Source organism: Oreochromis niloticus, linkage group LG6 (assembly GCF_001858045.2).
Source record: "Oreochromis niloticus isolate F11D_XX linkage group LG6, O_niloticus_UMD_NMBU, whole genome shotgun sequence".
Taxonomy (NCBI): Eukaryota; Metazoa; Chordata; class Actinopteri; order Cichliformes; family Cichlidae; genus Oreochromis; species Oreochromis niloticus.
In genome coordinates this window covers 8778071-8793374 of record NC_031971.2, presented here as the reverse complement: position 1 = coordinate 8793374, position 15304 = coordinate 8778071, and the positions used below count along the sequence as shown (strand labels likewise).

The window sequence follows — 15304 nt, the reverse complement described above, 5'->3', positions numbered from 1 at the left end:
TGCATTCACTGAATGTTACTTGCTGTTTCTTCTCTTTTCCGTTCAGTTTCTTTCTCCCTTGCTGTGTTAACTCCCTGGCTGCAGCCCTCGCACATCATTTCAGTCATGTCCCCTGTGCGGCGCTAACAACCAGTAATCACCGTTCTAATTAGCGCTCTCCCATTCAAACCAGGTCAAAGCCATGTCCTTGTTCTTTCTCTGCCTCTCAGACCAGCTGCTACCATTCAAATGAGGGCACGCTGGTTTGAGGCAGACACAATAGTTTTTATCTCATTATGCACCACATATAATAACTGCAGCATTTACTCATGACGACTCTGTCCTGTTTTGGAGTCCAAACTCAGTCGCAGAATTTGTTTTTTGTGTGGTCTTTTGAAAATCGCAGCTGTGTTTATTCCCCAAACATATGCGGTAACTGGATAACACCTAAAGGAACTAATCTGGAAACTTTATCCCCTGGAAAACGGTTTGTAGTGAAGTTCTTACCAGAATCTGCATTAAACAACTTATAATTGTTATTGCAGCTTTTGTACTCATTGAGTGGGTGATTATAATTATAGCAATTAGGCTCTCTATCCTTCTCATTCTTTCTCTCCTTATTGTTTTGTGTCTGTAATTGGTATGTGTGTTTGTGAGGGTGTCTGCATGTGTTCTTTCTCTTTGTGCCCAATAATGTACGCTTGCATCTCCGTAAATGTATTATGGCACTGGCAACTGCAGTTGGCTCTTCAATGTGGAACCTGTAATGTAAGTACTTGTGTGTGATGGATCTTTGGAAGTGTGAACTCATAAACCTGGAAGGCTTGGGCTTGGTGGAGCCTTTTTGAAGCGTAATTACGTGACTGTCTTCTGTTCTTCATCTACAGAAGCCTCAAGGACAACCTAGCTTATTGTTGATACAGAAAATCGCTGCGTTCCCTTTATATTCAGGGGAGGGTAGACATACTGTAGAAGTAGGAGGTCTAAAAAAAGTCTCTGTGGAAGGTAGGTCATAGCTGCAGTAGCGGGTGGGTTCATCTTTGGACTTAGTTCTGACTGCCAAAAACTGCAGTTGTCAGATGGCCACTTGAGGTTTGTTCCAAAAAGATTGACATAGCTTTAGGATCTGACAATTAAAGCCTCAAACCTGCATCCCTTTTGATGACTGCCAGGTCATCAAAAGAACTTGTTATGTATTGATTTTTCTCATATGGCATCATATTGCTCAAGAACTGTCCATCATATTTGGATGTGATGCAACCACCGGTTTCTAGGGAAAATTTGTATTGCCTGACTGGTTTGCAGTGGTTTCTGTAGGTGCTGCACCAAGGTTCACAGTGATTCCTTTGGTTGCCTGGAGTTTTTCATGTTTCATGCAAATATTTGGCAAGTAGTAGCCCAGTGATAATGAAACTTCAAAAAGTGCAACAAAAACTACTAATGGCCCACAAAAAAAAAGTTGTGTCTGTTGTCTACAGCTCTGAGGCACAGCTTTTACTTTGAAGGCGAAATTTCTCCATGTCATGGTTTCACTGCAGCTCGGAGCTGGACAGTGATTGTGACAATGTGATAGTGATCAAAGCAACCACAAGGAGTTTTTTACCAACTGGTTGAGAAATGCACATTTTTCCCTAGTGATAGGTTGTTCCCAGGGGATCACTGATTGGTCTGTAGGCCCATGTGACACTGGGACCAGTTTGACAGAAACCAGGTTGCATGGATGTGATAAAAACGAAGAACTAAAAGGCTACTTATTTTAAGTGAAAGAAAGATGTTTAGTGCACAACTGACCTCTGAGGGCTTTTATGGAGCACTGGCATACTGAGCCAGGTGTTGAAAACAAGCCACACCACCTCTCCAGTGGCTGCAGATGAGACCTGCCACACAAACAGGCCACAGGTGGAGCGTCACAAATCATTTTCCCTGTCACTGCTATCAGCTTCCAGCAACCACTCACAAACGATTAGGGAATATTCCCGTTTTCCCTCACGACAGGTGGTAGCCTGATGGTCTCGGACAGGCGTGTGTGACAGGGGCTTTACTCACTTGAAAATACATGCAATAAATGTCACATATTCAAAATGGCAGTGAAGTTCATGTCATGTGGTTATTGGTCACATGTCTGCAAAACCTCGATAGAAGTCTGTGAAAATGGCCCTTGGCTCTCTTGCTCTATGACAACAATAAACATTTCCTGATGAGCACAAGCCTACCTAATAATTACAAGTTGCTGTTTCCTCGGGTCCCATTTGAAAATACCAAGATGACGTCTCTGAGAGCACTCAACTGGAGGATTTACGGAGGAACTAACCAAGGGACATCATTAGATTCATTTTTTATGTATGGTCTATGGTCAGTTCCCCTAGAGTCCCATGTTTAAATTAGTCTTGGGCTGGGGTGATTTTTTTTATAAATATATCTGTATTTTAAATTTCATTTGTGCATGAAGAAAACCTTAACTCATAAAATTTCCATAACAACACTTCCTGTCTGTGTGAGGACACTTCCTGTCTGTGTGAGGACACTTCCTGTCTGTGTGAGGACACTCGGAAAAAAATAATTTCCCTAAACAGCCCTTTGAAGTTGTCAAGAGGAGAATCCAAAGTTCCAAACTGTGGTTTTGAACTACAATTTATTCACACAAACACACACACGCACACACACCAAGGTACAGTATAACACAAGCTCTTGACTATCCTAGAAAACCATTATTGTTACTTAAACAGTATCCCTTCTGTCCTCTATTCAATTTAAATGGAGCATCACGCCTCGGGAATATCACTTAATAATATCATAAGACGTAGTGTGGGCTGGTTCTTATTGCTTCGGGAGACACTTCTTCATTTCCACAGATATTGAAACAGGTTTTTAGAGATCACGGCAAATGTCGAGCTCCCTTTGCTTTCGTGCCTCTCTAGCATGCTCAATCATCTTTCCCTACTAAACACAATCATTTCCTCTCAATGATTAGTATTCATAACAGGTTTGCTCGGCCTGTAATACAGCACAGCAGGACAGATGCTTTTCACCTTCCAAGTATAAGTGAGGTAACTGTGGCACTAACACGCCCCTTCAAAGCGGACACATTTGCAGCAGGTAATAGTGGTCGGCTGTAGGATGTTTATAGCTGTTAGGAACTCTTCAGGGGATCCTCAAATTTTGTGTCACTATAACATTAATACAGTTTCTTTATGGCTTTAATTATTACTGGTGTAAAACACAAGCATTTCTGTGCCTGCAGTTTGTTTGGCAATAGTTTTACATTAACCCTTCGTAATTATAAAGCGCTGATGATTCTCTAATATAATGAAGTATTTAATACTATAATTAATTCTGGGTCTTTTTTGCAGTACTTAGCAAGAGCATTTGCTTTAATTGTGTCTCGTATGGGGCATAAAACTGCAATGCTGCTGCTTTCCCAAGTCGGTGAATAGTGAATGGCAAAAACAGTTCACATTCCTAAAATCAATTATTTTTGATTTGATTAAACTTTATTTATATACCACCAAATCACAACAGCAGTTGCTTCAAGGTGCCTTATATTGTAAGATAAAGACCCATGCAATAATACAAAGGAAACCCCAACAATGAGATCACCCCCTATGAGCAGCAGTTGGTGACAGTGGGACAGAAAAACTCCCTTGTAACAGGAAGAAACCTCTACAGAACCAGGCTCAGGGAAGAGCAGCCAGCTGCAGGTAATGGGAGCGAGACAGGACAGAAGAGAGGCAGAGATTAATAATAACTAATGATTACATGCAAAGTGGTGGAAACTCAGTTTGAAAGCACATTAGAAATTGTTTAAATGCCTAAGCACCTGATAAAAAAACACATTTATAATGAAACAGAAGAACTTAATATAATCATATTTTGTATGATATCTACTGCTAACAAATTCTGTATAATAAGAATTAAGAAGTTTAATGTAAACTTTCTGTTTTTTCCTGGTTATTTAGGATATAATATTACAAAATGGGCATACAGACAATTGACAAGTGTAGTTTCCATTTAAGGTAGTGTAAACTAGGTTACTTTTGTGACAACAGTTTGCAAATTTTATAGCATTTTAGACATTTGACAAAAGTTAGAACTTTGTGGTTTCATCTTGTTTTTTTTTTTTACATCCCTCAGTCTTTGATTCAACCCTTTGATGGTTGAAGATTTGGTTTTAGTGTTAAAGTTAAAATAAGGATTGGGTTAACCAAACAAACACATGTATTTTGCCACTCCCCCTAAATACAGAGTGGAGCAGTAGTAGTTTCTCCAAAACTACATTTTGTCACCGTGACACAAAACAGCTGATCAACAGAAATTTGTGGATACTGAGAAATGTGGATGAGAAAGTGTATAAAAATAAGCAGAAATTCTTGAGTGCAAGCCTTGACTGATGAATTGTAAATGATGTGGTATTGACGGGCCATTTCTGAATCAATTTCACAGCCATCTGTCATCAGGTTTAATGCAGTCTGTTGAACTTAAAGCAGAGCCTAAGCTGCTGCATTGAAAATCCCCACATGTGCAAAGGTTGAGTAAACACTTGAAGCACTAATTGCTATGTTTGGATACAAACTAATTGACACTTTGATTACCTTAAAATGCCACCATATGTTTACATTTGAGCAAATTATGCTTGCTGTGCTCTTTTACACCTAATAAAAATGCATCAGACATGTTTAATGGTTTGACAGTGATTTCATTAAAACCGATCCATGCTCTTGCCCTAACACAACACAGCACATCATATCTGTGGAAGGTATGAGTGCGCTTTGGGACCCGAGGACTTGATTTGAGCTACATTTCACTGCAGTGCTCCTCATCCAAACAAACACTAACACAGAGTTTTGTATGCATGACACAGCCTGAGCACAGGGCGGAGAGTTCCAACTCATATCTTACACCTACTCTGGCTGTTTTTCTGTTTCTGTCGCGCTTTTCCTGCAGATCAGCTTTCTGCCTGTCTGGTGGCTTACTCTCTGAAAAATCTGTTTCCACTTGCTTAACACTTGTACTTTTTAAAGCCGCTGCTTTCGACGTGCTTTTGCAATTATATTCGTCTCACGCCACAGCAGACCAAGAAAATTGACGCCAGGCACAAATCTGCACAGGTTTATTGTCAGCCAATTGACACACCAAATTATGCCATAATTGTAAAAATATTCTAACTCACAATCTTATCATTTGATTTAATTTGAGGTGAACTGACCTCAACCTTGATTTCTCTTCTTTTTTCTTTTTTTCGGTCTGTGTGTAAGCTTGAATCTAAGCATGGTTTGTTCTATAGCCTCTAACTGTCCATGACCTAAAAAGCTTACTAATTGCAGGTGAGGGAGGACACAGCAGCTGTTCCCTCAGATCTGCTTCCCTTACAATAATCAGCTACCATGCCTCTGAGCTCATCTGCGTCACCATATCAGAAATTTCTTTGGTTGTTTGTCTTTTATTACATTATCTTCCATTTGAGATGCCATTTGTTAAAATAGCAGTCATTGCATTTGCATTCTAAAATAATTAAGGTAACCTCCAGGCACTGTTGTAAGAATTGTAATATTATATTTGAGATAACCATTAACATTCATAACTTTTCCCCCCATTTTGTTGTACAAAGCAGTCCAACAGATGTTGGACCAGAGTTGCATAAATAGTAAAATGGCCAACAAATAGTAGCTTAAAGTCCTCGGGAAAAAAACACAGTAATTTGTGGCAATGTGGGAAACTGACAGTCGTCTCATATCACAATAAAATTGCGAGCTCCCAGCCAGTAAAAGTACAATACTGTGAAAAAATCTTAAACCAACCCTGAAACCAAGTCATTTTGTTGTGGAAGCATGCCTGAAAAATAACAGAAACTTGTCAATTCAGCAAAGAGAACGTAGGGTTATCCGTAGTAGTAGGTTCAAGACATTCACTGAGGCCTCATCAGAAATGGTCTCAGTTGAAGGTTAACTGTCAAGGAGCCATTATCAATACCAGTGGAGCAGATCAGGAGAGAGGTACAACAGTGAGTGTCTACAGCCATCTGTAAAACATGGCAAAGGCTCTGTCATGGTTTGGGGCTGCATTTCAGCCATTAGTGTTCAGGATATCGTCAAGATGATTAGAATTATAAATGCAGAAATGTACTGTCAGATGTTGAGCCACCATGCAGTACCATCTGTAAAGTGTCTGACTGGCAGCAGCTTCATTTCTCCCCACAACATAATCCCAAACACACTGCCAGTGCTTTAAAAGCACACCGGGACAGAAAACAACTCAATGGAAGAGTGTCAGTCAGTCATGGATTGGCCTCTCCAGAGCCTGGACCTCAACATTATTATGAAATCATTGTGCAATCATCTTGACAGAGAACAGAACAGAACGAAAGACAGCCAACATCCGTTAAAGAAGCCTAGAGAACTACTCCTGAATTCTACTTAAAGAAAGAAAAAAGAAAAAAATCTTTCTAGACTCTGATGTAAATCTTAGACGGATGTCAACAAAATTTAGCCTCCATGGTGCAAACGCTCTGTGGAAGATTTATGTTCCCTGCACTTCGGTGAGGTCACAAAGTTCAAATTTTGGGATGAAGAAAAATCATTATGTACCTCCGGTCCAGATGGGGGCAGCGTGTTGCTGTTTGAATAGAGCAGAACTGCTACTCCACTCCCTTTACTCTTTCCTCCTTCCCTCCCTCCCTTGCTCGCTCACTGCTCTTCAGTGATCACAGCAGTACTGCAGAGAGACATGCCAGCCACTTTGATCATCACACCGGGGGAGGAGAGAGAGTGGGACGGAGGAAAGAGAGGGACAGACAGCGCATGAGACAGACTTTCATGCAACATGCAGGACATCGAGGCTGATGTTTAAGAATTTGAGATTTATTCCAGAGCTCATGGAAATGGCAGGACAGACAGCTGATGAAGAGCTGACAGCAACAGAGAAAAAAAGTGAAAGAAAGAGGGATACTGAAGAGTGCTGTGAATGAGTGACTAAGAAGGCAAAGATGAAGTGAATGAATGAAAGTGACTCTTTAAAAAGTGAATTGGTAAAGACTGTATTTTGAAGAGAAGTACACACAGACAGAGGGCCAAGTGTTGAAACACATTTTGCTCTGAAATGTTTGCAACTTAGAGAAATCTTACATTTCTTTTACAGTATAATCCAACAATACCTATGGTTTTTCTAGCCACTGAGTCACAGTGTATCATGACAAATGGCCACTGCTGTGCTTAAATACAGCATACACCTGAGTTGGCAACTGCAATCTAAATGCCAACATAAACAAATTGTGTGTAATTAGCAGCGTGAAGAGGTGGGGTGTCAAATGGCATGTAACAACTGTACTCAGGAATAAAGAGGTTAAATAGTGTACACTGTATGTAGAAGTGTATCGCCTGAGCCACGGTGAGCCAAACTGCCAGGATTGGCTGTTCGGGCTGAACCAGCTTTAACCATTTGGAAGTGTGTCACTCATGGCAGTAGGATCTGATCTACTGCTATATAGAGGCTGCAGTTTTCACAACTTTAGGAAGTGGAATGTGTTTCCTACAAGAGCAGAACAATAAATGTAATAAATGTCAGATTTAATTAGCTAATTTTATTTATTTTAGAGTTAGTGGCCTAACAGTTATGTGACGCTCCAGGATTGTCATGAAGCGGCCATTTGCCCACTTTTGCATGGCTCTGTACCTTATCAAAGAACGTGACATTTAATCTAATGCTTAAACAAATGGTGAATATCAAATCTATTAAGTGTTTTTTAGTCATTTGTGGGAAAGGACACATTTTAGCAATGTCCTTAATTAGCAGTACAGCTAACATCAGTGATGCATCTATAATGTCAGAAGTACGTAAATAACACATCCTTGAACATTAACGTTCTCATCTATCACACACTTAAATACCACATCATGAAAAAACAAAACTTCTGGGCCCATTTTCTTTTTAGCTCTTCTGGCCAAAAGACTCGTGCGGTGGCGAGGCATCCATACAAATGTGTTCTTTCATACTTTAGCAGAATCACTACTGAAACTTCCACAGAATGATCACCAGTGCTGGGCATAATGTGCTCCAAAGTAACGCATTACTATAGTCCCAATACATTTTTCAGTAATGCAGTAATATAACGTTAGTGCATTACTGTTACTGTACCAAATTTATTAATATTTATTAATTACGTTATGGTTACAGTTATGCATTACAAAGCTTCTTCAGTTATCTACACACCACGGCTACAAGGGAAATAAATCAAACAAAAATGCAGAAACAACTGAAGAATGCTGTATCTGCTTAGTCAGCATGCTAACACAAAGCTAGCCATAAACCCAGAGTGATGATAAAGCTGAGTGCATGCTGACCCCCAGCCCAGCAGCCAGAGCCTGATCTTCAGCAGCAGTCGGGCTTGTAGTCTCTGTTTCTACATGTTCATGTTTCATGTTCATGTTAGATCAGATATAATACAACAAAGACTCATTCAGTTCCCTACGGGGGGTTCAATTTTTATTTGTCATCAGGACTTGATGCATCCAAGTTCAGAATCATTCAGTTTTGGCACCTTGAAAGACATTATGTTTTTTTGTTTTTTTGTTTTAATTTGTCATTTACAACAACACAAAGCAAAACCAAAGAACAAGAAAATGAGATAAAGAAAGAGACTAAGGCTGTGTGAGAGTCCAAAGTAATGGAGGAAATAAAATTAAATGAAAAGGCAAGATAAGATTCTCTTCTGTTAAAAAAAAAAGCCTTGATACGTTTTTCAAAGGTTGTTTTTTTTTGTTTCAAGCATGATGAAACCCCACCCCAAATAACCCACTCAAAAAGAAAAACAAAGAAAAATAGAAATTGACACAGTACTGTAACATTAATTACTACTTTTTTCACTCCCACTGCCCTTACATGGTATCATTGTTCAGTTGTTCAAAACATAGGTTCCTTAAAAGCAGATCGGATGATTTTAGATTAGCATGCATGTAAATTCTTAATTTTTTTTTGGAGTCACTTAGCTTCAGCTCACTCGTAGCCATGTTCTCACACGCACTACTTTGTGTCTTTGGCAGTAGTGACGATTCATTGTCCGTAGTCATCTTCAAGTTTGCAGAGAGACCATCCATTACCCAGAGTTCTCTCTTCACTCCACCCCTGCATGGGGCAAAAGCAAGAGTGGCCAACTCACATCTAGCTGACCCTGAACAAAGATGGCTGCCAGGGCTTTGGCGGAAGGCCAAACGATTTTGTTGTTGTTGTAAAAGAATGTGATAATGTGTCTAACGCTAACCAATACCAGTTTATCATGTAGGCTGAAGCCTTTGCCCGTCAAATGAGCCAGTCACAATGAATCCTCCGTCTTGGTTTAGTTTCCATGACGACTCGGTTTAGTTTCATTGTAGGTTACGTTGTTTCTTTCTTTTTTTATTTTTTTCTTGATATTTTTTGCTTCAGGGAAGTCTAGTCATGATTTATTAACATATATGTTCATATATTTATATATAATCAATACATATATTAACTTATGTGTTTTTTCTTGTTTTTTTCTCTTTTTTTTTGCGGCCTGAAATGCTCCCTGCTAAAATCCCGTACCGCAATGGTTCACAGTATTAATGCGAATAAAGAATGAAATCAAGAAGATACAGTAACTAAAGAAAGGAGTAGGGTTTATAAGGGAATTTAGGGTGCGTGTGTTGGGGGGAGGGGCTTGTGGTATGGTAGTGCGAGGGTTGGTTTGTAGGCAGGGCCAAGGGGCCTTTCAATCAGACTGAGGAAGAGTAAAAAATATAAAGTTTGCCTATAAATGGGCAGTTTGGCCCAGCCCACCACTCCACAGTTCCACAGCCCCGAGACAACCACCAACCACCCCAACCCAGCATCATGAATGCCCCCCATCCCCACTTATCTTTCCCCGACCTCCCCCTCAACTCTTTACAAACATGTTCAAAACTTGTTAAACAATGGTTCATGGGAAAATCATGCATGTTTCTTTTTTTATGCATTTTTACTCCATTTCCTTTTTATTAAACAGAAACTCTGTGATTATCTGAGGCGCTGTGGAGCTCTCAGAACTTCCCCTCTGTTGCCTACCCCTAACTCCTCAGTCTTTTGGAGCCCTCTTTCTCTTTCTGTCTCCTTAAGCCACAAGCTGTCTTTCCCCCCAGAGTTCCTCTGATTTCTCTTAATGTCTGTGTCATTTTCATACAGGTGTGGTGCGCCGATTGGCGGTGTTGCTATGGCCACCTGAGTCTTTCAGGTCCTTCTGGATGCAGTTGTGGACCTGCAGGAAGTTGTGGTCCCTCTCCGTGGAGTTATAGGTGGCTGTCGGAGTGCCTGTTTGGCCTTTGGGGAGCGTGTACATGGACAGCTCAGTGGAGGGCAGCGTCCCAAAGGCCTTCAGGCCCACTGGCGATGCCTCGCGAGAGTGCGAGGGATCTGTAGAACGGGACGAAGAGCGCGAGCGGCGTCGATAACGGTAGCGGTAGCTTGGGATGCGTGTGATGGCTGCCCCTTGGAGGTAGTCGGCGGCTCGTGCCCCCACACGCAGCTCCCGATGTCGGTCGATGAACATGTGCACAGCCAGCACACCCACCATTTCAGCCATGATGAAGGAGAGGGCCCCAAAGTAGAAGGACCAGCCGTAGGAGTAGCTGTTCTTCTTGGAGTCACTCTTGGAAGGATCCCCAGCATTGGCTGATATGTACACAATGATTCCTATAATGTTGCTCAGGCCTGGGTAAAGAAATGAGGGACGGAGATTAGCTCAAGAGCTAAAATGCAGTCAATCGCAAACAAAGCCACACATCAAGCACACATTAACCCAAGTATAATGAAATATTCACAGGCATAACATTATGACCACCATCCTAATATTGTGTTGATCCCCCTTATGCTGCCAAAACAGTCCTGACCCATTGAGGCACGGACTCCACAAGACCACTGAAGGTGTGCTGTGGTGTCTGGCACCAAGGTGTTAGCAACAGATCCTTTAAGTCCTGTAAGTTGTGCACCTCAAACTACTCCTGAACCCTCTTTGCCTTGTGGCAGCATGTAATATCATGCTAAAAGAGGAAACAGCCATCAGAGAATACTGTTTCCATGAAAGTGTGTACATGATCTGAAAATGTTGCCCAAAGCATCACACTGCCTCCGCCCACTTGCCTTCTTCTCATAGTGCACTTTAAAGACAAAATGTTCCCTTGCTCCCTAATATATCCTACCCACTAACAGGTGCCACGATGAAGCAATAAGCATCATAATTCACTTCACATGTCAGTGGTCATAATGTTATGTCGGTGTATGCAAAGTAAATATGCAAAAATATATATGTTATAAAATAAGGTCAAATTAAAATCATCATGTGTCATATTTATATTTGTCCTCTTAAGAATCTTACCCTCCTTCACACTTTTCACTGTCTGCTCAGACTGACTACATTTTTGTAACTTTTCTCTGTATGGAGGGCACCAAGTACTGTATTTAGGACAGCTGGTACCAGCAGCAGCTGAATCAAGTTCAGCGTGTACAGTAGGGTCCATAAGTTTTTGGACTACGCAGCTTTTGTAGCTTTGCCTCTGTACACCACCACAGGGGATTTCAAATCAAACAGTCAACATGTGATTGAAGTGCAGACGCGCGGCTTTAATTTTAGTAGTTTAACAAAAAGGATCACATTAACTGTTTATGAACTACATCCATTTTTATTCATAGTCCCCATTTTCAGATGTACAGAAGTAATTTGGCAAACCTAAGTGTAGGTCTTTAATACGGAACATTTTCCCTGAGGGGAAAATCAAACCTCTGAAAGCTTAAAATGACTTATTATGATTTGTCATTATTTTGACACATAGTAGTGTTTCACTGAAAGAATAATGATTCAATAGGCAGTCACAGGGCCTAGAATGACATTTATGATTATTATAAGAAAGCAACCTTTTCATATTTAATTGAGGCTTTTATGTTCAATTTGTTTACATTTCAACTGCTATTGTCATCCACCAGGAGAGTGGCCAAATAGCTGTCCTTCACATCTGATGGCTGAAGCAGCTGATGAGTGAGCATGGCAGAGAACCAGAAATATGCCTCAAATAAATTAGTAATTTATCAAATCTATGTGCAACAGCATTAATATGAGTAGAATCAGTGAAACCTGAAAGAAGGCATATTCCCAAAAGTGCAGGATTTTTGTCCAAACTGGGGCGGGTTCACCTCTATTTCTTATGTCTTATTTGAATGTTTTCATCTGTGCCTCTGTATTTTACCCTCCCCTATCTTCCCCCAGCCTCCAATGAGCTTCAACTCACATCCTTTGTCAGGCTATCTGTTATCTCCCTTTCTGTATTTTCAACATCATACAACAGGATTCTGGGTGTGTGTAGCCAGAAATAGACACAGACATGGACAGACAGCCAGAGAGACAAAAAGACGGATACAAAGCTAAACGGTGAAAACAATTCTGCACAAAGACATAGAGCAGCAGTCCGAGGTGTGAGGACTTTGTAGGCCTGATTGAGATGGATCAGAGAAAAAGTATCAGGGACACCTTATTTTTAGAGTGTAATCCCAGTGGCCTCCTCTTAGCCTAGCAACAGGGCGAGAGAGTCAGACGCAGACAGCGAGAAAGAGAGAGAGAGAAACAGAATTGCATCTCTCACTTCTGACTTGGAGGGGAACTAGTTATCTAGTGCAGCACAGTAGGCCATGGCCTAGAACCATGCACACACACACACACAGAAAAATTCTGTGGCAAAATGGCAACTTGCACTATCTTTGTCTTGTGTCGGATGCAGTGCTGTATAACGCAGTGCAACTGGACTCTAGAGCAGTGCAGACATGTTCTCTGGAGTGACGAATCACACTTCTCCGTCTGGCATTCTGATGGACGAGCATTGGTTTGGCAGTTGTCAGGAGAACGGTACTTATCTGACTGCATTGTGCCAAGTGCAAAGTTTGGTGGAGGGGGGATTATGGTGTTGGGAGTTGGGCTCTGTCCCTTAGTTCCAATGAAAGGAACTCTTAATGCCTCAGCATATCAGGACATTTTGGACAATTGGACATTTTGGACAAACCCCTCCACTTGGTTTGACCTGCTGATGTTATGTGTGACATCATCAGGATTTTAAAATGAGGAAATGCCAGGCGGGCGTTTCCCCACACCTGACCCTCATGAAAACTGAAAAGACAAACAAAGTAAGTATGAACAAATGACTTAATCTGTAACATAATAAAATATAAAGAAACATAACTAAGTATTTGTCTGAATTTGCAGAATGTTTGATTTGCCGGCAACAGAACGCTTACACAAACAAACCCGGGATAGTGAGTGAAGCAATGTTACTTGACAAATAGCAAATCATAGCAAATACATAGAAACAGAATAATGTGTACAATGTGCAAAATAAAGTAAACACATATGGGACAAATGGAGAGCTTTACAACTGCTCCTCCACTTTGTCACAAAAGTTTGAGGACGACCCCTTTCTGTTCTAATATGACTGCACGTCAGTACACAAAGCAAGGTCCATGAATAAACACATTTGGTGTGGAAGAATGTGACTGGCCTGGCCTCAACCCAACAGAACACCTTTGGGATGATTTAGAGCTTAGACTGTGAGCCAGGGCTTCTTTTCCCACATCAATGTCTGACCTCACAAATGTTACGTTTGTCACACTTAATTGTTTCAGATCATTAAACAAATTTAAACAGAAGTTTCTAAATGAAGTTGTTTATTATTAGGAGGGAAAAAATCCAAACCTACTTGGCCCTGTGTGAAAAAGTGATTGCCCCCTAAACCTAATAACTGGTTGGTCCACTCTAAGCAGCAACAACTGCAATCAAGCATTTGTGGTCACAGGCAATGAATCTTATACACCCCTGAGGAGGAATTTCGGCCCACTCATCTTTGCAGAATTGTTGTAATTCAGCCACATTGGAGGGTTTTCAAGCATGAACCGCCTTTTTAAGGTCATGCCACAGCATCTCAATCTAATTCAGGTAAGGACAAGGCCACTCCTAAGTCTTCCTATTGTTTTTCTTAAGTCATTCAGAGGTGGACTAGCCGGTGTGTTTTCACTTTCAATCACTTTCCTAGTAGTAAAGTAAATCACACCACTGTATATCTATAAATCTATTATTTTTCACAGTGGTGCCATAAAATCATCAATTCCAACAGAAACTTTTCTTAATATTTGCTTAATACGCTCCCCTTCCTTTTTCTCCCAGTATATCAGTATCGTTTTTAACTTACGCTGGCTCTTTGGTCAGCTTCACTTTCATCTGCCTTTTCATACATCCACAAAGATTTTACCACCTCTAACTTGCTTCTTCTTTACATTTACCTTCATCTGCTCACCCACTTTGACTGTTTTATCTCCTGGTAAGTCTGCCTGTTTTCCTATTTCCCTTAATACCTGCAGAGACGAAGAGGATGCCGGCGCTGAGGATGATGTTGTGCCGTGACTTGTAGAACTCGCTTGCGGCGATGCACAGCCCCCCCATGAAGAGCAGGATCACACTCAGGATGGGGAAGATACTGGAGGCTCGTACAGCACCTGCACACATGCATCAAGGCAAAAAATAGTTACCATAATTGTCATCGGTGGACACGCTGACATTAGTTCCTTGTATGGCACGAGATATAAGCAAATACAAATCTTTTAACCAGAAGCTAACAAAGTATGAAAGGTTTTAGAGAAATAGCTGCTTTCATGCTTTGCTTTTGGGGCTATTAAACCTCAAACAATGATAGTCAGCAACAGAAAATTCCCATTTGTAAAGGTAATCTGAATTTCTGCACTCTTTCAGTAGCAATGCTGCACTTGATAGCACAACAGGAAATACTTTTAACAACTTAAACCCTGTTTTTTTTATGTAATAAAAACTTCATCTAGATCTTGTGTTCTTCTGTGACTTTTTTAAAACACTTCTACACCCAGGGTGGAAGACAGCGACTTCCAGTGTGGAAGGGGTTAAGCACCATATCTGTTATCATCCTGTTTTGGTATGATGACTTTGAAAACAATTATGCTTAAAGCGGTGTACACCATTTGTTTGCACAAATTTCAGCAGTAGGCCGAATTACCACTTTGGAGTGCCTCGGTAAAACTAATCCTTGATAAGATCCTAAAGAGGGGTCTTTTATTGCCCTTTATATAATATTATTGTTATTACTTTGTTTACTTCCTTGCCGCTTTTCCTCCTTTTCTATCTGTATCAGATCCTCCAATGGGCATTGTGTCGGTCTCCCTCCATGAAACCCCTCGTCATCCCTTTATCGCCCCATCTCTCTGTATGTGTCTGTCCTCATCATCTGTCTGTTTGCCATCTGCGTTGCTGATTTCCTGATCGGCCTCAGGGTTGTCATGG

General features: G+C 40.9%; 1 protein-coding gene across 1 annotated transcript in view; it reads right to left on the bottom strand.

Annotated features, from left to right (window-relative positions):
- Positions 1-8423: 8423 nt before the first annotated feature.
- Positions 8424-15304, bottom strand: part of cacng2b (calcium channel, voltage-dependent, gamma subunit 2b) — a 64011-nt gene continuing 57130 nt past the window's right edge. Inside the window, exons 3-4 of the mRNA XM_003459342.5 lie at positions 14350-14490; positions 8424-10671 (exon numbers count right to left, since the gene is read on the bottom strand). Coding sequence (XP_003459390.1) covers positions 10139-10671; positions 14350-14490 — 674 coding nt within the window. The 3' untranslated portion in view covers positions 8424-10138. The remainder of the gene's footprint in view (positions 10672-14349; positions 14491-15304) is intronic.